Below are 24,288 nucleotides of genomic sequence, written 5' to 3' on the forward strand. Positions count from 1 at the left end.
TTACACCAAGAATGATAATTATAAAGATAACTGGAACAATAGCTACTGTATATTTGTGTCCACACCATACCAGACAGTACCATCCTGTTTATTTTAAGTGCGCACTGCAGTATTGTATAGTCTCCAACTTTAAATGCAATATAATAGTAAATAAATTGACAACACAGTGACAATTTTAATGCAGCAGTTGCATTTCTACCATACCTGGAGCTATGACTGTATGTGATTCACAAATCAATTGTTTGTCATTTTCAGTGGGCCAGAGACCAGTTTGAGGGACTTTTCAAGCAAACGACAGAGAATGTGAACAACTTTCTCAGGTATAGATGAATACAATTTAACTAGCTAATAGTCTAGAAGAGAAACTGTGTGGAGGAAATATAGGATGAAGGGGCTCTGCTGTTATCAGCAGATGCAGATATCGTGTCAGAGATACTGTTTCAATATTATACTCCTTCAAGTATACAGGCTCAGCTATTCATTATTAGTTCAACCCCAGGCTTCCTCCTGGTCTTCCTGCCGCAAGTGTCAACTGTTGTCAGATCTCTTTTCCATCTGAAATGAAGTGAAGGATGTTTATAGAGAGGTGAGTGTGCAGGAAGTTGAGGTGCTGTATGTTGTAGGCAGATACCGCAAAGGGAAGGCAGCAGCATAACTGCCTCAATCTCAACTACTTCCTCTTGGCTGTCGGCAAATTGCAGCCTGTGAGTGAAGGCAAGGAAGGACCCCAACCAACTCAAAAAACTGGAAGTGTTTTTAATGGTTTTAGATTTGGTTAATGATCATTTTGGTGCCATATCAAGCTTAGCCTAAACAATTTAAATAATAAAAACTACTCATATTCTGATAGCGCTACCTCTTTTCTCCATCTCTGCAGTGACCCAACATTTGTTGATCGCACAGTCGCCCGTGGGGATGTGGAGGCTGTGGAAATACTGGAGGGTGTCTATAGGAGTCTGGGTGAGGAATGGCCTCAGAACTGGGCTAACTGTGTCAGCTGGGCCCGCAGACAGTGGGAAACGCTCTACAGCAATCACATTAGACAACTGCTACACTGCTTTCCCCCTGACCAGGTAACACAGAGTACAGTGTACACACCAGTTATGCAACCTAGGGGGAATTGTCACTGTAATAGGGTAAATTTCATGAAAGCATGTCTAGATCATGTCCCAAAATCAAAAGGATTTTTATTTTTTAATAAAACCTATTTTAAGAACCATTGTGATTTATCCATTGTGACATAATTTTTATTATAATTGAGTTATAGTATATATATATAATAGATTTTTTTTTTTTAATTACAGCTTTTTATGACAAAAAAGGGGGCAATAAATTCCTATCTTTGAGCAAATTCTTGTTTTGTTTTGTTTTGTTTTGTTTTGTTTTGTTTTGTTTTGTTTTGCTTTGCTTTGCTTTGTTTTGTTTGAGTTTGAAATTAGACCCATATATGTTTTGACAGTTTTCACGAGAGTCACTCAAAAACTGTACAATGCTTTGGATAATGGATAATAATAGGACCTGCTATATGATTACTTAAAGGCCTACTAGTCTTTTAATAATTTGTCAAACAATGCATTTTTGAGGGGTTGATTGAGTTAGTTTCACTTTGCACCAGCAGGTGGCACTGTTGTCTATAACAACAGTGGGCCCTGAACCATAGAGAGAGGTCACTAAAGGTTTAAATGGCATGATAAAGTTTAAATTAAATGATATAAATTAACAAAAGTCTTCATCATGAGAATGGCAGCATGGTGCAATATTTTCTTTCTAAATATGAGATTCTAATTTAGTCTTACTGACAGAGTACGATTGATCTTTTTTACGGGGAGTCTGTGCGTCTATGATTATGCAACAGTACGGATGTGGAGAGATGTCTAATCCATAGCATCAGTGCCTGCACGCTGAGATAAACCTGCGTCCAGAGGAGGGGTGATACGGACAAGAAGACAGAGTTTTGAAACTCTGATGTCCTTTATCTTGCATGTCCAGATATAACCATTGCAAAACCAGAAGTTGCAGATTTGAAATGGGAATGTAGACCACAGTTCAGTGAGGGTTTGTGCATGATCCATTTTGCATGAATGTACTGAAAAAGAATAAATCATGCAGTTCCCCTGAGGTTTGGTTGAGCTTGACATAACAGTTTCTCATTATCAGTTGGACGTTTTTCCTGGTGTGCAGAAAGATGGTTGTAGAGATGAACACACAATTCTTTCTGTTAAACCAGTGGAATAAGCTTTGTGTTACTGATCTTTGGGTCTGTCTTTGCTCTTTTTAACAGCACCTAAGACTAATTATATTGAACACACAAACATGATAAACTCATTATTCTGTCTGTCTGAGCAAAAGGTTTGGAGACATGGGCTTTATGGTGACCAATCACGTCCACTTCACATCAGCATGTGACAAGTGGCTGCAGGGCTTCCATTTGGCCCACAACACATGTAGACATCTTTCATTCTTGCTTACTGGAGCTAACTATATAGCGTCTTTAACAATATTTTTATATTTTAAAATAAACTGTAACAAACTTAATTATAACAATAATAACAATAACAATAATATTTTGAATTTAAAAATAGAAAACCCTATAATAATAATTATTATATTAAAAGTAAATAAAATAATAAATGTATATAACAAATTATTAATAAAACAATAATATACAAAGCGTATATACTTAAAATGTAATTGAGACTATGTGCACATGCAATAAATTAAATAACAGCAAAACTATATAGCATCTTTAACAATTAATTTGTATCTTAAAACAGTATTAAAGCATTTTAAAAAGGACAAACATCCAATAATAAGTACAATTTAAAAAATATAATTTTAAAAAATGTAAAAAAATAAATTGAAAAAAACCCATAATTGATCCTACATAAACATGTAATATGTATAATTTACATATAAAATAAACAATAAAATAAATATTATATTACAAAGATTAAAAGAAAATTATTTTTTAACCCTTTTTTCTCCTCCTTCTCACTCTGGTCCTCACTAGGTAACAAGCTCTGGACTTCCATTCTGGATGGGTGCAAAGAGATGTCCACATCCTTTGACCTTTGACACCAACAATGTAAGTTTTAGTATACCCCCACATAATACCCCCCACACAGGCCTTGGGATCTCCCATCATCCCCTGCAGACAGCATTGTCTGAGTTTTGATGACTCACAGTTTCTCTCCTGGTGTGAATAAGATAGTATCTGATATCAGTGATCACCTGTGATAAACGAAGCAAGGTGAAAACATCTTAAACCCCCGACTTCTCTCACAGACACACTCACACTGGTAAACACACAGTGCCACATTAGCAAACAAGTCATGCTTTTCAAAGAAACCCTTTCAGACACACGTATAAACTGAAAAAAAGAAAAAAGAAAAAAAAACACCTAAATATTTTAATTAGATATCTCTTGATATACAAATGATTCCATCTATAACCATTATTCTACTTTATGGCCCATTGTCTCCATTGTCTTGATTCTTTACAAATGTTATCAGCAGATTTGTGTTCCCCTAAAGGAATTCCTTTTAACTCATAAGAGTCTGTTTGAATCCTGTGGTTTCAAAGGTTAGCCCATTTTGGGAAGTGATGTTTTTTGAATGCGCTACACATTTTCCTTTCATCATTTCCTGTTAACCACTGGAGCTCTGTTTCTCTGTATGTGTGTTTGTGATCCATGGCAAGTTTTTCCACACTTCTGCTCAAAATCAAACACAAACTCACAGGTCTGCCTTTGTTCTGCCAGCTACAATAGAAATATTTTGGTTAAAAATTATTCCTGTTTTCTTTTGTTTTATAGACCACCCATATGGACTTCATTGTGGCAGCGGCCAATTTATACGGGAAGATCTATGGGATTACAGGTTCCAGAAATCTTGCCGATATTCAGAGCATTCTGCAGGGAGTAAAAGTGCCCGAGTTCACCCCTAAATCTAGTGTAAAGATAGCAGTGACCGACCAGGAGCTGAAAGAGGAAAATGAGGAGAAAAAAGAAGAAGGTGAAATTTTATGCTTAATATGAATATACATAATAAAATTAAGTCTGTAAAGAATGTTAAACATCAAATATCTCTGCTGATATTCCTCACTGCATCTCTTAGACAAAGTCAAGCTGGAGATGTTAAAGGAGAAGCTGTCCAAACTCCCGCCGAAGGACCAAAGCTTCCGGATGCATCCACAGGAGTTTGAGAAGGTACCATGTGTTTGTCAAGTCACGTTTTATTTGTATAGCATTTTCGCAATACATATTGTTTTGTGATGCCATCATTTGTATTAAAGAAATAGTTGATCCAAAAATAACCCAAAATGTACTCACCCTCAGGCCATCCAAGATACATTTTAGATGAGTTTGTTTCTTTATCAGAACAGATTTGGAAAAAAAAATGTAGCATTTCATCACTTGCTCACCAATGGATCCTCTGCAGTGAATGGGTGCCGTCAGAATGAGAGTCCAAACAGCTGATAAAAACATCACAATACGCCACAGGTAATCCACACGACTCCTGTCCATCAATTAATATCTTGTGAAGTAAAAATCCATCCATAATCCATAATAGCGATTCCTCCAGTGAAAAAATCCATCCCCTGTTGTCCTCTTACATCAAAATCCAACAACATATTTGTTTAGAACTGATTTGAAATGTTTTCGCTTGGAACCGCTTTTGGACATTTTTCGCTTGATCTTTCTCTCTTGTGGGATTTGTATCTCCTGATGGAGAAAGCAATATTATGGATAGAGGTTGAAAACATCTTTGCTGCATTTGTGTTTGCAAACAGGCAGATTTTCACTTCACAAGATGCTAATTGATGGACTGGAGTGTGACGTGATTACTTGTGATGCTTTTATCAGCTGTTTCAACTCTCATTTTGACAGCACCCATTCACCGCGGAGCAACATTAATGGTGTTTTTGATATTTTGCCCATTAAATTGCATTTTATAGAACAAAAAGCAACCTAGACATTCTACAAAACATCTTTAGTTTGACTTTACACTTACTAAAGAAAACAATATAGGTTTGGAGGGACTTGAGGATGAAACGGGTATGATTTTCACACTGCAAAAAATGGCTTATTTTACTTAGTATTTTTGTCTTGTTTCTAGCCAAAAATATCTAAAAATTAGATATTTTGGGAGCGGGGGGGGTAAATTAAGTGCATTTTGCTTAAAACAAGTCAAATTATCTGCCAGTGGGGTAAGTAAAATATTCTTAAAACAAGAGTATTTCACTTACCCCACTGGCAGATAATTTTACTTATTTTAAGCAAACAAGTAAACTGGTGCATTTTTGCATCAATCATTCCTTTAGCAGCTGTAAACATAAAATTGGTCTGAAAAGTTAGTGTTAACTTTGGCATCCCCTGTAAATACACACATTTGGTATGTGCAATGAGCCTGTCAGACATGTTGGCGTCCACTCTCAGGTAGGAGGTCTCATTCAACCACAAAATTGGCCTTAAAACAGCCAACCCCGACTGCAGTTTTCATCGACCCTTAACCAACTCCATCCATTACAGACAAGAGAAAACAGAATCCTTTCTGTTGAGACAGATCTTCACAGAACCTCACCGCTGTGACATGCTTCTCAGAAAGAGAGCATCCAACGCACAGACGGGTCTCATGAAAAACTTTGGATGCACGCTGGTTTAGTCAGTGATTGCTTTGTCGTTTGTCGTGACTGCATGACACATGGGCTTCCACACACATGCATGGAGACTGAATGGGCAGCAGTCTCCGAACGACATCTCAGTTGTGTTTTCAGTTAGGAAGAGGATTAGTCTCAGTCTGTGTGTTTCTCTGCATGTATCTGTCTTTGATTTTCACAATCTCTTCAGTCTTTAAGTTTGACCTGGACTATCATTTCTCCATTTCTCTTTCTCTGGTTGCTTCTGTCTTTAGTCTTGTTTTCCCTGAAGATGAAAGCATTCTGGGATCTTTCATATGGCAACAGTTAGGCAAAGGTTTCTGTATATAAATGAACTGCAGGGTCCACAAGTCTGGAACCGCATGGAAAATCTGGGATTTTCTTTTATTTAAACCTGAAAATGAACGAAGATTTAAGATTTGGACAATTTTAAAACAAAGAATAGTTATGATGAAGAATAAATATTTAAAATATTTTTTGCTTACATTGAAGCTCAAAACAGTGCTATTTTAGTATCATTAATATACTATTAAAGATTTTAGTGTTTGAATTAGTTGTTTCCACTAATTTGAGTTAATTTTAGTAATTTTGTTGTATTTTTGTTACATAGTTTTCATCTATTTTAATTTCTTATTTTCTTATTTGACTTTAGTCAAACCAACTGAAAATGCCTCGGAAACACTGAAATAAAACAAGCTTTTTCAAATAACGTTTGTCTATATGAACAAGATTCAAATATGAATATACAAAAATGTATATATTTTTAATGGTTTTAGTTTTAGTTAACAATAATAACCCTGGCACAAGATGCTTGTTGGAACATCGCAAATGATGCTGGAGAACACCATTAAGTGCATCCATCATAAAGGAAAGAGAAACAGTTCAAACATTATAAATTCATATTTTTTAGGCTGATAAGATACATTTTTAATGTAAGAATTCTATTAAATTAGAAAAATGAATATTTCTGTAGTGGTCTGAGACTTTTGGGCCCCAATGTGTGTATCATATGTCCGTATGCGTGTGCAAATGTGTGTGTGCACTTTAAGCGATGACGCATTCTTTGCCAGATCAGATGTTTTGTTTTTCCAGTGGAATGTGCGTTTGGGAGATTCTGGTGGCATCAGGTTGCCAAATTATATCCTACACTCAAACACCCCCGCAGTTGCCCCCAACACACCCAATACTTGACAGTCTTTGTAGTGCTGCGGTGCCTGGGGTGTAAGAAGAGTGCCTAAACCTCAAAACCAGGGTATCCTAGCATTCCTGCAAGATCTAATATCACACCAAACTTCTTGAGTTGCGATTGTGCTTAATGGCCTATTTGGTACTTAATGGCCATTTCTTAGAAAAGATCAATAAGTTTATAAGGATATGATTTGCAAACTAGTTGAATGTGAAGCGGTTGCGGTTTCATTCAAATAAAATAGGAAACTATCAAAGTTTAAATATGACGTGGTATGACATCTTTGTCTAGTAGTACCTGTTGTACCAAAGTGCGCAAACATACCTGTGGCTACATTTTGTTCCTGTTTTTAAATTCTTCTTGTTTTTTATACAAGACTAAAGATAGCAATCAGCATCGCACCTCGGACACAACAGGTCTTTTTTTCCCCATTGTATTTGCCCTATGGTACTGAACGAACAGATGGTTGTTAGATCTGCTGATGGACGATCAAAAGGTGTTTTCCGTAGTTGAAAAGAAGTAAAGGACAACAATAAATGATGTAGCTTGTTTCAGACTGTTCTTTTAATGCACAAAAATTTATTTTTTTAATCTGTATTTTGTCTGGTTTTCCACTAAACATATCTAAACATCCTAAAATACTATTAAATATTAAATTAATGTATAATAAATATTAAGTAAATTCACAATGTACATTAAGCAAAATGGCATATGATATTAAGACTTTTTAAGACAAAATTAAGACAAATGTTTTCTAAGCATTAAAAAAATGCATAATAAAAAGTACAGTGGCCAATGATGTGAGTCTAATGCATGTATTCATAGACAATCAGGATTTAATGAAAGAATATTCTGTGCTAACCCTTCCTTATGTGTCAGTGCTTGTAATAATGCAGTTGTTTGTACATTACCAAATGTTCTTTTTTATTCTTGTGTTCCAGGATGATGACAGTAATTTCCACATGGACTACATAGTCGCAGCATCCAACCTGAGGGCAGAGAACTACGATATACCAACAGCCGACCGCCACAAAGTGAATGACTATTGTCTTTTTCAAACAACTCTGCTGTGCTTTTGTTTGTGAGACAAGCTCTAAAGTGATCAACAATCCCCTCCGGGGGTTTGTGTCCTCAGTTCCTGTACATATACAGTACACCCTGAGGAAAGACCGTTTGATTATACAGCACTAGACCATAGAGTTCCATTCCAGATGCTATTTTTTTACTTGCACTATTCCATTTGCACCCAAGAGCATGCATTTGTAATTCACAAACAGTGTACAGTGTGTACTGATGTGCATATTTATGTAAATAATATCTCTTTTCTCATCTGCAGAGCAAGTTAATTGCTGGCCGCATCATTCCAGCAATCGCCACAACCACAGCTGCGATCGCCGGGCTGATGTGTTTGGAGCTCTATAAGCTTGTCCAGGGTCACCAGAAAATCACATCCTACCGCAACGCATATATAAACCTGGCAACCCAATACTTTGTGTTCTCACAGCCTTGTGTGGCCCCGACATTCACAGTAAGTGATGAAGCTACTCACCTATCACCATCTAATATGTGAACCTGGACCACAAAACCAGTCTTAAGTGTCAATTTTTAGAAATTGAGATTTATACATCATCTGAAATCTGAATAAATAAGCTTTCAATTGATGTATGATGTATGGAAAGGACAATATTTGGCCGAGATACCGCTATTTGAACATCTGGAGTCTGAGGGTGCAAAAAAATCAAAATATTGAGAAAATCGCCTTTAAAGTTGTCCAAATGAATTCTTAGCAATGCATATCACTAATCAAAAACAATGTTTTGATATATTTACAGTAGTAAGTTTACAAAATATCTTCGTGGAATATGATTTACTTTACTTAATATACTAATGATTTTTGGCCTAAAAGGAAAATCTATAATTTTGACCCATACAGTGTATTTTTGGCTATTGCTACAAATATACCCCAGCGACTTAAGACTGGTTTTGTGGTCCAGGGTCACATATGATGTTGTCTGAATGAGTGTGTAGGCCTTTTTCTCTCTAATTCATTAGCTTTTATTCTATGTGCATTTAGCATAAGGAGATCTTAGCTGTTGAATACAACATATAATTATGCTTGTATGTATTTATTGACTGTAGGTCTGCATTGGCCCTTTTTTCTAACATAATGTATTCAAGCAGTAATCTGTGACTCCAATACAGTAATTTTACCATGATTAAAGAGGGCTGTTAGTCACAATGCAAAGTGGATTGGCCAAAATCTAGTAACTATAGTAAAATCACAGTATTGCATGCTTTCAAGTAGCTTAATTGTATTTATAAAACAGCAAAATTATATTAATTTATATTATTATATATTTTTATTTTATTAGCTACATATGACGAGTTTATTTGCAAAAACAGATAACTCCATTTTTACAAATTTTCAAAAATCATGTTTTTATTGTGTTTTTTTGTGTTAGTTAGCTGTTTTTTGAAGTTATTTTTAACCTAGTCAAAATAACCCAACTGCAATTTGATTGAGATTAATTGGAAAGCAATTGGAGTTATCTGTTTTTGCAAATGAACTCTTCATATATTTATTTTAGCAACAACAGCAATAGTAATGATAATAATAGTTATAAAGCTAATAAAATATTAAATGAAAATACAGATTTAATATTTATTACATTATAATATAAAAACTATGCAAAACAATAAATATGAATTTAATATTTAGATCTCAATCAATTTAATCATATTATCAGATTTATCTATTTTATCTATTTTATTATAACATCTTTTCACATGTACTCTGAAAAATTGGTGTTAAAAATGTGATGTAAAAACAGTTCTTTCAGAAATTTCTAGTAAATTTCACAATTAATTACAAAGAATTTGCACGGAATTAAACATAAAAAAAATATTAGTAGAAAGACAGTTTTGTAAAATGTTCTCCAGTAATCTTTGTTTTATTTACAACTTCATAAAAAATCATCAATGCTTATGGTCTTTGTTTATTCAAACAATTTATTTAAGACACTTATGGAAGACTAATAGGTTGTTTGTTAGAGTAAAATCATTTTTACAGTATATTATGCGGAATGTGAAGGTGATTTTTAGAGTGGTTGAGTTCTGTTATGAGGGCCGGGGGTGATGAGTAGGGAGTGATGGTTGGGGTGAAAGGCTACAGCATCAGTCTTCTGTCTGGGTCTGGATCACTACAGGCTTTAGTGAAATTATTTTCATCCTCGGGGGCTTAAACCACTTAGTAACTGTACACTCACCCCCGCAGACCCTCACCTGCCAACCTGGTGCATTTGCTCAGTTTAGGGGACTTCCACTTTCAAAGGGAATGCATTCAAATTTAGACAACTGAGTATTCAGACGGACACGTGTGTGAATAAAGCTGCAAACTCTCAAAAGAAGTGCATGCAAAATCTGGGGCCTCATTTATAAAATGTTGCGCAGAAACCATCCTAAATTTGATTTTACGATCATTTCTCAAATATGCGTACGTTTGATTCATAGAATGAACGTACGAACAGAAAACGCGCGTACGCGTCTCTTTCAGATGTGAAATCTATGAATCGCAAATGATCTTCAATTTGCGCGCAATTGAATGGTTTCAGCTCTCTGCCTTGTAAACGACTCCTAACTAATATCATTAACATATAAAATATTACCAATCATCATAATTTAGAACAGCGACCTGCAAGAACAGCTTACATTTTAAAAAACCTGTAATACTCCGACAATAAAAAGTGTGTACATCTGCTCTGACCCTGACATGACGCTAAGCACTTTTCCACGTCAAAGACCGTCTTTATAAATATGAGCGCTGGCATGGATTTAAGCGTATGCACACTCTAAGATCAAATCTGAGCGTACGCACGCTTTATAAATGAGGCCCCTGGAGTTTAAGTTTAAGCTGGTGTGCTTTGAGTTTATAGCTAGAGACTACTGAAACAACTGAATGGTCCAAGATTTGTGCAGATAGACCTCACGGATGACGTAATGCAAACCCCAGACATGGGCGTCCAAACATGGGGGGAGTGTTGTTTCTACCAACATGTGCCGGGTCAGAGTTGAGGGTAATTCTCACCCAAGGGGACAGGCGGTGAGCTGGGCTTTGAAACACACAAGCTCATGTTTCTTGTGTGATGTGACCATTTTCTGGAGTGTCCAGACTGCTCCTTTCTCAAAATACTCAACGCACACACACACACACACACACACACACTGTTTGGGTTACAAGAACATTCATTGGCCCTAAGAAATATTTAGACACCAAAGCCACACAAATGTAAGAATGTCATAGAATTAAATAACTGGACAAGTTTTTTCTAACGTCATTATGTCTGCTCAATGCCTTTTAATAATTTTCCTGAATTTTAGTGGATGTGAGAAGTCAGTTCTCCTCAAGTTCACACAGGTGTCCTTGCAGAGGAACCACAGGTGTGGTTCATCACATAAACATGTCAACATGTTCCACTAGCTTCAACAAAGTCTCAAAATATTTCTGTATGCATTTTGAACAATATATCAATTGATTTACCATTGAAATTCTAACAAACATCTGTATGTGATGCACAGCTGTGCAAACAAGTTTTTGAAAGAAGTCTCCTATATTGACAAAGGATGCATTTATTGTATTAAAAACACAGTAGAGACTAATATTGTAAAATATTTTTGCAATTTTAAATAACTATTTTCTATGACTATAAGAAACATTTCTTATTATTATCAATGTCGAAAACAGTTGTGCTGCTTCATATCTTTGTGGAAACCATGATATAGAAAGTTCAAATGAACAGCATTTATTTGAAGCAGAAATCAGACTAGGAATGTCTTTACTGGCATATTTTAGCATCCTTGCTCTCAAAACTCACCCCAATCTTTTGAACGGTATCTATATTTTGCTTAAAGTGTGCAAAGTTTCTTAATGTTTAAGTGTGGCTTAAGTGTTTTAAAACATTTCAGGATTACTGTGTAGAAAGGTTTAAGAAAGTTTAAACTTTCAGCTTTTCCCCTCCTTTATCTCTCCTTTCACTGTTTCCATCCCTTTTGTTTTGTTTGCATACCTTTTTCATATGACTGGCACAGTGTTCACTAGTCTTTTCCAAGTACAGGATGTGCGGAAAAGTTTCCACACATGGGACTAGTTAAAGTTGAGCTTGAACACGTTTTATTTTGTGATACTGATACTGTTTGAATGCAGTCACATGGCGGAAAACAAATCATTGAGTCGATTAATTTCCATTTTTTAAACCTTTGTTTAGGCTGTGGAGGTGATACGGTAGTCACCATATGGAGCTTCGTCTGCTGTCATTGTATTAAATTGAGCTGTGGAAATATCTATTCATCTCCTTTCCAGCCACGCAGCGTCCAATTGGAACATTTCATGGATTTAGAAAAAGAAACACAAAGGAGAGACAGATTTGACTGATTTGGTAATGCATAACAGTCAATTGCTTGCTAAAATTAACTTTTAAGTCACATGGTCGCAAGAATAAAAACAGAATTTTGGAAATCTGACAGATCACAGACTAAGAGGTTTCTTCTATATATATAAAAAAGATACACTTGTGAAACTGTCATCAGAAATCTAGTCTGAGGAAAGACGGATATGCTTGTAGCTTCCTGTTTTCTACCAAGGACATCCTTTTTAAAAGCCTCCACTATTTTTACACTCTCAAGACGAGTTTCAGAGAACTCGTTTATCAATGCTTGTGTCATGACTGAGAATGCCTTGGTTTAGTGTTGAAGACCTTGTTTTAGGACTATAGAAATTATGTCTTTTATAAATCTGAGCAGCAGTCAAAATGGGAGCTTTCCATTTTTCTTTCCATTTAAACTGTTTTTGTTTCCCAGCATGCAGCATTCTACTGTAGTGCAGCGTTACAATGAGAAAACGTGCCTTTATCTGAAGTGAGACCCTAGTGCTCTGCCTGCTGGGGTTTTTGCTGTGGCAGCTTCAGGCCCTTATTAGCAGCCTCTCGAGGAGTTTTATGAGACTCTGTCTGCCGTAACCCTGCAGAAAAGACCAGCATGTGTTTGCTTTTTGATGCTGGTCATCATCACGGGCTGCTGGCGTGCTTGTGTCCCCATCGATCACTTGTGAGTCTGGTTCCTCTGAAGATCTTTGCCTCCACTACCTGAGCACCTTTTTGTCTGTCACAATCGCTTTTTGCTTGATTACTGGAACTTCAAGGTTCAATTTTTTGTGGGTTTTGTATGGATGTCACTTCAGATCTTTTTAAATATGATGTTTTGTACCATCTTTTGATGTTGTCCTGGATGCATCCATATGCATGACTGTTTACAATATAAATGTTTTGACAGGGAATAAAGGGCTGTAAAGTTGTCAGTCTTTACAGGGTTAATCGGTACTTATAATTTAAAGAAAATGGACCTTCATGTTTGGACATGCTTCTGTTAATAAAACCATTTCTGGCAGCTTGGCTTTTCACCTGTAGGCGTTAATGTCAGGGTCCTCTGCGGTGAAGCAAACATCTGGCAGTGCTTGTAACGCTTTCTATAATTATAATTCAAGCCTTTCTCTCTCTTTATAGCCACAGTTAATACATTTTTGTCCGGTTAAGTCATCTTATGCAGTTCATGACTTATGGGGATTCAGTACCATATCACTACATTTCAAAAGTTTGGAGTCACAAATATTTTTTTTTTAATGTTTTTTAAAAGAAGAAGAAAAACAAACAGTTTGAGTGTATTTCAAAATAGAATTTATTCCTGTGATGCAAAGCTGAATTTTCAGCATCATTGCTCCAGTCTTCAGTGTCACATGCTCCTTCAGAAATCACTCTTAATATGCTGATTTGCTTCTCAAGAAATCTTTCTTATTATTATTAACGTTGAAAATCGTTGTCCTGCTTAATATTTTTGTGGACTTTTTCTATTGAACTTACATAATGGATTAGTTGTGTCTGCTGGTCCAAAATTGAGAGTTGAGATCATACCGTAATCTACGAGGTGAGAGCATTTATTTGGATATGACATGTGTGCCACCTTATTTGGCCATTTATGAATTACGACTGGCTGGAAAGAGAGAGAATGATGGAGGAAAAGAGTGAGGAGGCAGAAATTGAACCTTGCAGAAATGACAGCTATTTCCTGCCATCGCAGGAAACTCCTCTATTAGAACCAGATTTTCTTGAGCTCCATTGCGGCTGCCTTTTTATTCCTTTAATCATTCACAGCTTCTTAGAGAGGGACCAAGTAAGAAAGAAGGAGGCTGTGGGGGAGAAATGGAGGTCTCAAAGCCCATCTGCTCAATCCCAAACCTTCTTCTCACTTCTTTGTTCTCAAGCGTTCCTTTTATGATGGAGTTTCAAAACATCGAATCTTTACATATTCATTCATTCATTCTTTTTCCTTCTGTGTTTACTGTAGAGTGCACTCACTTGCATAATCAGCACTGACAATAGAGCTGAGCTGTGTATACCTTCATCAGCAAGCATTTGGTTTTAGTTAAAGCTTTGCCTTGTTAACGATACACAAACACAACATCCTAACCACTTTACATGATGGCATCTTGATGAAGTGTTGAGGAGGATGATGCACATGTTTAATGTATTGCTAAATTTGAGGTCATGCACAATTTAAAGATAAGAACTGAGCATGAAATAGACTTGTTAATGCTTCCCATAATGTGTACTGCAGTTCTTTTGGAGTGATATTGAATAAAATTGAGACTTTTCATTTGTCTATTTCAAATAAAAGATGTTCTTTTGAACTTTCTATTCATCAAAAATTTATTTAAAAAGTGTTTTTTACAAAAATATGAATCAGCACAACTGTTTGCAACATTGATAGTAAGAAATGTTTCTTGAGCAGCAAACCAGCATATTTGAATGATTTCTAAAGGATCGTGTAACACTGAAGACTGGTGTAATGATGCTGAAAATTCAACTTTGCATCACATGAATAAATTACTTGTTATAATATTTGACTGATTTTACTGTATTTTTGATTAAATAAATGCAGTCTTTCTTATGAGCAAATGAGGTTTGATTACAGTAACTCTATGAAAGTCTCGATACTGATTTTTTTGGATGTGTAAATCTGTGTGTAATGATTACTCAGGCCTGAAAACACATTCATCTGTTGCTCAACAATACATCTATTGACGAATTGTTGAATTTACACCTCTAGCACTCTCCTACTTAAAATGAGTCATAATTAAAGTTGTTAAAAGTATCGCCATCAGTTTTCTAGCTTTAATCTTTAACTGCTTTACCCTCGAGTCTTTCTTCTTCTCTGATCTTCAAAACTTTTTTTATTACAATTGTATGGTTGAGTGAGCACAGAAATCCCTCTGGTTTTCATTCAAACAAAATGGTAATTTTTCATAGACATGCACCAGAATGTTCGCCAAAAATTGCGTGTGGCCATCTAAAGTAATTGCTTTGAGCAGCGTATTGCATACTTTCCATATGTCTGCATGGTGAAATCATTAAGCCGTTCTTCATACGGCACATATAGCAGAGTCGTGCATTGTGTCATGGCTTGCCATCATAAGACCACACCAAGAGGGTTCAATCTTATGAACTATTCCTGGTGCTAAGAAATGGAAGGATAGTTGGATAGATGGATAGCAGTTATTATTTCAGGCTATTATTGTGGTATCAGCTATTTCACTTAGGTTAGGCAGTCAAATGTCTTGCAGATGGTCTCCTTCTAAGTGAACGGTTCTTGACAAGAATAAGCTGCAAAGTGCACCAGAAATATGCCCATCACCAGTGATCCCAATAGTCTTGACTCTGAACTTTTTCTCCCAGCAATGATTTTTCGTTGGTAGTCGGGATCAATCAGACCACAGGCCATGTTATTTTCATTACCCACAGTGTTGAGTGTAGGAAAGACGAGCTTTCCCATAATTCTCCCTCCATGTGCAGCAGTGCCTCTGGAATCAGTCTTTAAATTCGATGGGAAAGTTCTGGTTTGGATTAGCTAATCTTAGACTAAGAAACCATGTGTGTACCTGATGGAAAATGCTGAGAGAATAGTAGAGCAATAGATTAATCATGAAATTGATGCATAATCCTTGTCCAGTTGCATGTTTTACAGATTCCAATCAATATATGTTACACTTTGTTGACTTAAAGAGAAATATTTCTTTAGAAGGACATACACAAATAAATAATGCACAATAAGGCCAGGAATGTGTGTTAAGAAAGTAAACAGGGAATGTGTACACAACATCCCCAAATTATGTTTATTTGTCTGTTAAATCAACAGATTTAATTAGAGTTTCAAAATCCAGACTGTTTTGTTGCAGGGCAGGATGGTTGTAGTGTCATCAGTAGAATTTGGTGATAATGCCTTATGAGAAGAAAGTAAACAAGCTGTTTAGTCTGCTGGCATTTGTGTTTGTGTCTATGATGCTCATCAATGCAGCAATGCAATGCCATTTGCTGAACATAGAGGAATTTGGCCATAAAACAGGCACATGAAAACACTTATTCAATTAAGATGCTTTCCATGCAAACATGTCCCCCAAGAATCCAAGATAGACCGTAAAAGCCACAGTATGCTTAATTAGCAGGGCTGGTCTGTGAAAACACCAGAACTGAGTTCAGTATCACACTTCTCACCAGATAAGGTCTCTTTAGCTTGTGATGTGCTCAGACTGCAATGAAATATATGGCGTTTCAAAAGTGCTGCTCACTACATGAAATGTGAATCTGCCTATACTTGCACAATGATTAAAAGACTGTGAGCAGTTGGTTGGTTGGCTTTTTTCTTTCAAGATTTGTGCAAATAACAAACCATCTTTGATTGGTTTGGCATGCTTTATAATGACAGATTCTGTAGTACTCAAGATTATACTTTCATTCCTACAGGCCAAATATCTCAAGCTACTGAGTGCTCTGTTGCTGCAGCACGGCTGCACAGCGTGCAAAAAGAGGGTACCCAAGAGGGTAAATCTGACCTTATCAGAGCCTTAGTACTCCATTTGTGACTTTTTTGTGACTCCATTTGTCCAAAGCAATTTTTTTTCACTAAAGCAAATGACTGTCATGTTATGCATAATAATTGACCATTAGTGATCACTGGAAATGCATTTAAGACGTATTAATGCATATAAACAACCCGTAAGCACCGGTGGTGGTGTCTTGGAACAGATTTGGCACAGTCACATCTAGATGAATGCCCTGGCCATAAATGGAAAGACATTATCTTGCAAAGAAATCAGTTGAGGAAATGGAGAGTGTTTCCTTGCCGTGCAAATCCACTGTAATTCCATCAGATAACTGGAATTCTTTGGAATGCTCTGGACAGTCCATTTTTATTGATCATAAATCTGATGCAAAATCCTTGTCCAAATGATATGCTTTGGAGATCCCAAGAAACATATGGAACACTTTATTGACTTGAAGTCAAATACTTTTTCTGTATATGCACTGATGAATCATTATGTTATCAGTATAACGTGGTTGTAATGTCTTATGAGGGGAAAGTACCCAGTCTGTTTAGTGGTAACAGACTCTGAATATTAGATTTATTTATTTACTTATTTCTATGATTACTTATTTCTATTTTCTATGAAAATCATCTATCCAGAAAGCATGTTTCACATGTTGTTGAGAGCTGTGTTTTAATGGCACTCGAACTGACTGCCAACTCGCATAGATACTGTATGTATTCATGGCAACTGCTCTCTCTCACAAATGGAATAAACCATGTGATGCTTCGTCTGTTATTCAGCCCTAGTTCTCTACCCATGCATATGTACAGCTGGAAAGATCACATCATTTTAATTTCGGAACATGGGAAGTGTCGTTTACTGTCTATGTACGCATTTAAACAGAGTCTCTTCATAAACAATACATCAATAGCATGGAAAGCAGAACTGTAACTTGTGAAAGAGGGAAACATAACTCAATGGTTAGTCTCTGTGCTGTTACTGATGTTCCTGCTTATAGTTTATCTCAAAATATGTGTGTCAGTTACACTAATAGGTCAGGAATCCATGTAAACAAGCAAATGTTTTGATCGGGGTTGTATTTCATTGACCTTTCTATTCCACTCGTGGTAATACCGTGGTACTCTTTGTTAATGTTAGCATCTGCTCTGCAAACATTGCAGAAGTCTTCCCGAAACAAAAATGCATGGCAGCTGGATTTTTATTGTCTAATCTTGATATACAAACGTCATTCTATTAGCCTTGGGCATGAAAACATCACTGCTGACCCTTGAGCCGTCCACATGAGTCCAGACACCTCCAGGCCTCACCAGACTCACTGCTTCATTTCCTGCCTCCTCACCATCCTCGGCTTTCTCTCAGCCATATCAGTTGTGGGCAAACATTAGCACCATTTTGTGTAATTATGGCCTCTGTGCCATTTAGACCAATCACGTAGGTATGCATCATGAGTTTTTCCCTTCTGTTCCCATAATACTCTTACATTTTTCATCTGCACTTTTGTCACAGTTTTAGACTTTATATGTTTGAACTAATATGGTTGTACTGTTCAGCGGTTGTTATACAAAAATATTTGAGCTCAGAATTCCGCAACTGACCAATCAAAATCAAGTATTGTTTGTTTGTATATGATTTTAATAAAACAAGGTTATTATAGTAAAATGTATCATGGTAATTTAAATAGTACACTGAAAATAACTTTCATTCAGAAATTACTAGTAAATTTCACAAACCGTTTCAAAGAAATGTCACGTAACAAAATGTGACGTTTTAAAGTAGAAAGGCCGTAATAATATTTTCTTGTAAAATACTCCAATAATCTTTGTTTTATTTACAACTTTGAAAAATAATTATTTACAGTGTGCACTGAAACAAATGGTGTAGAAACAATTTTCACTCAGAAATTTTTTAAATATATTCCATGGTATTTCCAAGAATACCAGCAATACGTTTTGCTGCTTTTTGTGAAATATTAAAATATCCTGATATTACCAACACTGGAAATATTTTTTTTTTTTCGAAAGGAAACACTATTTATTCACGCATCTGTGATTCCAGATGCCTTTGTTGTGCCCATGTGTGACCAGTCTAGTACAATCCTATCACATTACATAATAACACGATGACACCCTGACCCCTGGACTGGCTAATAGAAGCCAATCAATGATATTGATGTACAAAGAAACAATCATTGATCACAATCAGCAGGCTATTCAGATGTATTCATTGCACTGGTAAGTTGAACAAGGAAAAATTGTAAAAGCACCCTGAACTCAAAGCGTGTTGTCTTGTACTTATGTGACAATAGTGATTAGGCTTCTGAATTTATGGGACCAGTGATTACACCAAGGAGAATTATACCCTTTCAGCACAGGCCTACATGGGCTTTATTTAACGCTGCTGTGATGTGATGTGTGTGTGTGTGTGTGTGTGTGTGTGTGTGTATGTCAGTCAAAGGGACACTTAAACAAAATGCACCATTTGTAAGAAACAAACTCTATTGACTGACTCCTTCTGGCACGAGCCGTCAGTCAGGTGGGGAGCGCCTCATTGGCAGGACAATGAGCCAGACTTCTGTTTGCTCTTTAACACGTCAATGGGCCTTTTGTAGTAAGGGCTATAGTTGGAGTGTAAGTGTCAAACCCTCTGGAGACTGCCTGCCATGCTGTCACCCCTCTCCATCCTTTGTTACCCCGCTCTGTTCCAGAAGGGGATATGCATGAGTTTAAGGAGATTAAAGGGAGATATTCAGCCTGGAAGGCTGTGGTATCTGATTTTCTGTATACAGTGGCCCAAAAAGTATTTAAAAATGTCTAAATGTCATTGTATTACATGACATTCTGGCTTTTGCCACCTAACTTTACTTTTCTTGATTTTTTTGCTCAATGTCTTTCAATTGACTAGTGTTTGGTGACATATCGGATGTATAAAAGTTTTTATAAAATACTTTGCTTGAAAACTGAGCTTATGGCACCTTTCTTGAACATAAATGCAGTTGCTTTTATATTTTGTGATCCAGTGCAATGATGTTCATACATTTTTAAGTGTGACTTAAGTGCCTTTTTGAGGCCATTGTTTGTGTTAAAATGCATCACTCTGACATCTTGTTTCTTCTTGTGGTCAAACATCAAGAAAGGTCCTTCAGAAGATTTTTGGTGACGGCCATCTGTCCCTCAGTTTTTCTCCCCAGGGGGCTCCTGTAAGACAGATCAATAATCATTTCCTAACGACAGACACACTTTCAGCTGTCTCACTTTTTCTGAAGCTACTTCAGTGAAGCGATCAGTCTTGTTTTTGTTGATGAAAGAGAATTGAACCAACCAAAAACAGTTGAGCAAATGTACCTAACTTAATGTTTAAACAAAAAGCATTGATTTACTCTAGATTTTTACACACTTTTTTGCATTGATGTTTAGTATAAATGCGGATGCAACACAGCATGCAATAACGTTCAAAAGTTTGGGGTCAGTTGCATTTTTGGGGTTTTTTTTGTTTTTTTGTCTCTTATGTTCACCAAGCCTTCATTTGTTTGATTAAAATGCACTATATATGCACTAAAAACAGTAATATTGTGATATATTATTACATTTTAAAATAACAGTTTTCTATTTTTTTTTTTTTTTCTTTGATGGTAAAGTTGAATTTTCAGCATCATTACTCCAGTCTACAGTGTCACATGATCCTTCAGAAATCATTCTGAGGCTTATAAGGCTTTCTACAGGCTTGCTGCTTAATATTTTTGAAGAAACTATGATACATTTTTAGGATTATTTGATAAATAGAAATGTAAAAGAACAGCATTTATTTTAAATATCTTTTGCAACACTATATGATTGTCTTTAATGACTATTTAGATTGATTTAATGCATCCTTGCTGAATAAAAGTTTTAATTTGTTTCATAGCCAAAAGTCTTACTCACCCCAAACTTTTATATATAAATATGCCCCTGCAATTTTGCATGCACACATTTTCTCCTTTTGTCGTTAATGCAAGTCAGTATAGCTTTTAGCAGACAAAAGCATTTATACAACATAGACCATGCATAATATTTTTTCACCTTTAACTTAGAAAAAAAACAATGAAAGGATTCCAGCCAGGTCTCAATCTCTAGTGCTCGTAATATGTTTTTCAGCTGTGTTTTGGCTGAGCATTGTGTATCAGCTGGCTGCCATATTTTGCCCCTCAGGCCACATATTGACTTTTGGAGATACCAGTTACGTCAAAGGACTCATTTCATGGCTAGAATCCCCTTTTGCATGACGTTAAAGAAGTGGCATGGACAAATCAGCTGATCGCTTTAATACTGTAGCAACAGAGTTAAACAGCTCCAGAGGAAATGGATTGTTCATGTTCATCTGTTTGTTCGAGGCCATGTGTTTCCTCAGTTATGCCTTTCAGCTTACACACTGGACTTTTGTGGGTGATTCAACACACTGAAGTTTGGACTTTCAAAGACCATCATAAAACGAGTTGTAATTTCCCAAACATCCCACGGATTACCATTAGCACACTTGGAAAGATGATTGTACGCTTATCTACTCAAAAATGAACAGATACAAGTTTTGCACAGCCAGACTATCATGATGAAGTTTAATTTTTCATCTCATTCTGGCCAAGAACTGTCCACTTAGAAAGTAAGGACCTGTCGACTGACTTGAAAGGCGGCCAGTTAGTTCATTTTTACGGCATGTTTTAATGTGCTATTTAAAGGCAGGTTTATCTGAAATATTTGATACCACAATATAACTGATTCAAAAGGTTCCCTAACAAGTGTCTAGGGATTTAAAAGAACTCTAAAAACAGTTTCAGCTGTATAGGTTATGAGAAGGAGTCCATTGTTATAGTTTTGGCGATGATTCTTTCTACCCCGAACCTTAGAGGACGTGAGCCATTCCATTTTTATTCCACATGCAGGAAGGGGCGACTTATCATGCTGCACCCTTTGCGTCAAGTTTCCTGTCTCTGAGAATCAACCATTGTGTTGCAGGTCACATCAAGCAGTCGCTCAACAATTGCTATCAAGCCTCTACTCAACCCTTAGTCGTTTGTCCACCGCTAGATACAAGGTCTTTTGTATGTACTCCCTTTAACATTTCACACGTGCTGGAGTCACTCATATTTTCTAGTTGGTAAATGCATTCATAATGCAATCCTCAAAACATGTTGTTGAACAGTTGTGTGTTCCTTCAAATTCTTCTCTATGGCATGAGCACTGCAGAGACATATGTTGAGTGGGGAAAAAGCCCAGTTTACAATGCAGCCTGTGATAGAGTTTATGAAGAACAGATGAGAATGTTGGCAGAGCTCCATTCTGAGAGTGATGACCTCACGTTTGGCCCAGAATTTCATAGTTTCATCCTCCATGGACTATAGCAACAGAACAGCACTCTGTGAAAGATATTCTGCATTTCAAAAATAAAAACTAAGAGGAACCGTTGGAATTTATTAATGATATTGTTTTAAAGCCATTTTACATAGAGCAACGCCTTAAAGGGGTCATATGATGTTGCTAAAAAGAACATTATTTTGTGTATTTGGTGTAATGCAATGTGTTTACGTGGTTTGAGGTTCAAAAAACACATTATTTTCCACATACTGTACATTATTGTTGCTGCTCTAGGCTCCGCCTTTCTGAAACACGCCGATTTTTTCTGAGAAGCGATCACGTGTTGCTCCGTGCCGCGTAAACATAACACCATGTCTGCATTTGTGATCGTAGAAATGCCAAACAAGTACTACTCTACACAGCTCAAAACTCGCGTTTGAATAGTCAGTAGCAAATTCTTTAAATATCGAAACGTACTTACAGGCTGTGAGTCAGAAGCACCAGACTGTCCTTGCGACGTTGGAATTGCTGTTCACATTGTAGGCTACTCTCTCCCAGGATTAGGAAACAGGCCTCCGTAAAATGCGCTGCACACACTCGAATATTTGCGTTGTACTGTTCTGGAACAGTGTTGTAAATATAACTTAACCACTGATTTCTAGTTGTGTACTTCATTTGGAAGGCCAAACAAAGTACTTTCGCTTTCACAACGACATGGCATAGGCAACAACAATACTACAGTGAGAATAAAAGTTACACCTTCTTTCATTGCGTGTACGTTTAGGCAGTGTTATGCAAATCTTCCCACATCGTGACGTAGACATGTGGGGGTGTGTTTGAATGAGCTATTTTAGGAGGGCGTGGCAGAGTCTTAACTTTTATAAAGAATATCTCTTTGGTTTTGAGACTTTAGTCTTTGCAACTTATCGATCTTATCTATGCATGAACAGCTTGTAACACTCCAAAGAGAAAGGAAAACTTGAAATCGCATCATATGACCCCTTTAAAACCCCCAGTGAGCAAACAAGTGGAGATGATATGAAGAACCAAGATTCAACAATTCTCTCTTGGTATTTTGTTTGTCTCTCCATTTAAAACTTTATTTGTGATTTTAGAGTTTGACATTTTGGAGCCTTCATTCTCTTTCATTGTATTTAAAACAAGTGGCCGAGACATTCAGGCAATGCCCCTTGTTTGAACACAAGAAAGATAATGTTGTATATGTTAAAAGCATGTGCTGAATGACTACTTCTTGAATATTTAACATTTGTTTGTCACAAAGTGTAAAATTTAGATTCTACTATTTAGATCACATACTGAACACTATTTTTGAGGTCAGTAAGATTTTTTTATGTTTTTGAAAGAAGTCTCTTCTGCTCACAAAAGCTGCATTTATTTGATCAAACATGCAGTACAATAAGTAATATTGTGAAATATTATTGCAATTTAAATTTGAATATGTTAAAATGTAATTTATTCATGTGATGCAAAGCTAAATTTTCAGCATCATTACTCTAGTCTTCAGCATCACTTGATCCTTCACAAATATGATTTGCTGCTAAAGAAACATTTCTGATTATAATCAATGCTGAAAATAGTTGTGCTGCTTTATATTTTTGTGGAAACCATCACATTTTTAAAAAATACTTTGATGAACAGTAAGCTAAAAAAAAAAGCATTTATTTGAAATAGAAATTAACTTTATTAATGTCTTTACTATCACTTTTGATCAGTGTGTCACTGCTGAATAAAATTATTAATTTCTTTTAAAAAAAACATTCTTACTGACCCCAAACACATTTTTCCACTGATCATTAATGCAAATGGATAGAGCATTTTGCAGACAAAATCATTTACACCATAGACTATGCATAATATTTTTTCAACATTAATATAGAAAAAAACAATAAAAAGATCCCTGCCAAGTCCCAATCTCTGGTGCCCATAATGTGTTTATCAGTGGTGTTTTGACCTCAGACTTTTGAATTGTAGTGTAGATAAGTCAAGCATTAAGACGCGTGGCTCCGCAACACAGATACAATCAAGTGATGGGATTATGAAGGTTTATTGCAGAAACACCTGGATCTGAGGAGGCTTTCTACAGGCTTAGATGTCTTCAAATAGGATTTACATCTTTCCCAAAGACTAACGGGAAACATTACTATGCTTATTTTTAACCCTCCTACTCC

At 36.2% G+C, this 24,288-nt stretch overlaps 1 protein-coding gene across 1 annotated transcript in view; it reads left to right on the top strand.

Moving 5' to 3' along the window:
- Positions 1–24,288, top strand: part of uba7 (ubiquitin-like modifier activating enzyme 7) — a 37,333-nt gene that overhangs the window by 6,941 nt on the left and 6,104 nt on the right. Inside the window, exons 16-22 of the mRNA XM_058777913.1 lie at positions 256–320; positions 878–1,073; positions 3,011–3,085; positions 3,815–4,013; positions 4,116–4,207; positions 7,786–7,878; positions 8,181–8,372. Of these exons, the coding sequence (XP_058633896.1) occupies positions 256–320; positions 878–1,073; positions 3,011–3,085; positions 3,815–4,013; positions 4,116–4,207; positions 7,786–7,878; positions 8,181–8,372 (912 nt within the window). The remainder of the gene's footprint in view (positions 1–255; positions 321–877; positions 1,074–3,010; positions 3,086–3,814; positions 4,014–4,115; positions 4,208–7,785; positions 7,879–8,180; positions 8,373–24,288) is intronic.

Source organism: Onychostoma macrolepis, chromosome 06 (genome assembly GCF_012432095.1).
Source record: "Onychostoma macrolepis isolate SWU-2019 chromosome 06, ASM1243209v1, whole genome shotgun sequence".
Classification (NCBI taxonomy): domain Eukaryota; kingdom Metazoa; phylum Chordata; class Actinopteri; order Cypriniformes; family Cyprinidae; genus Onychostoma; species Onychostoma macrolepis.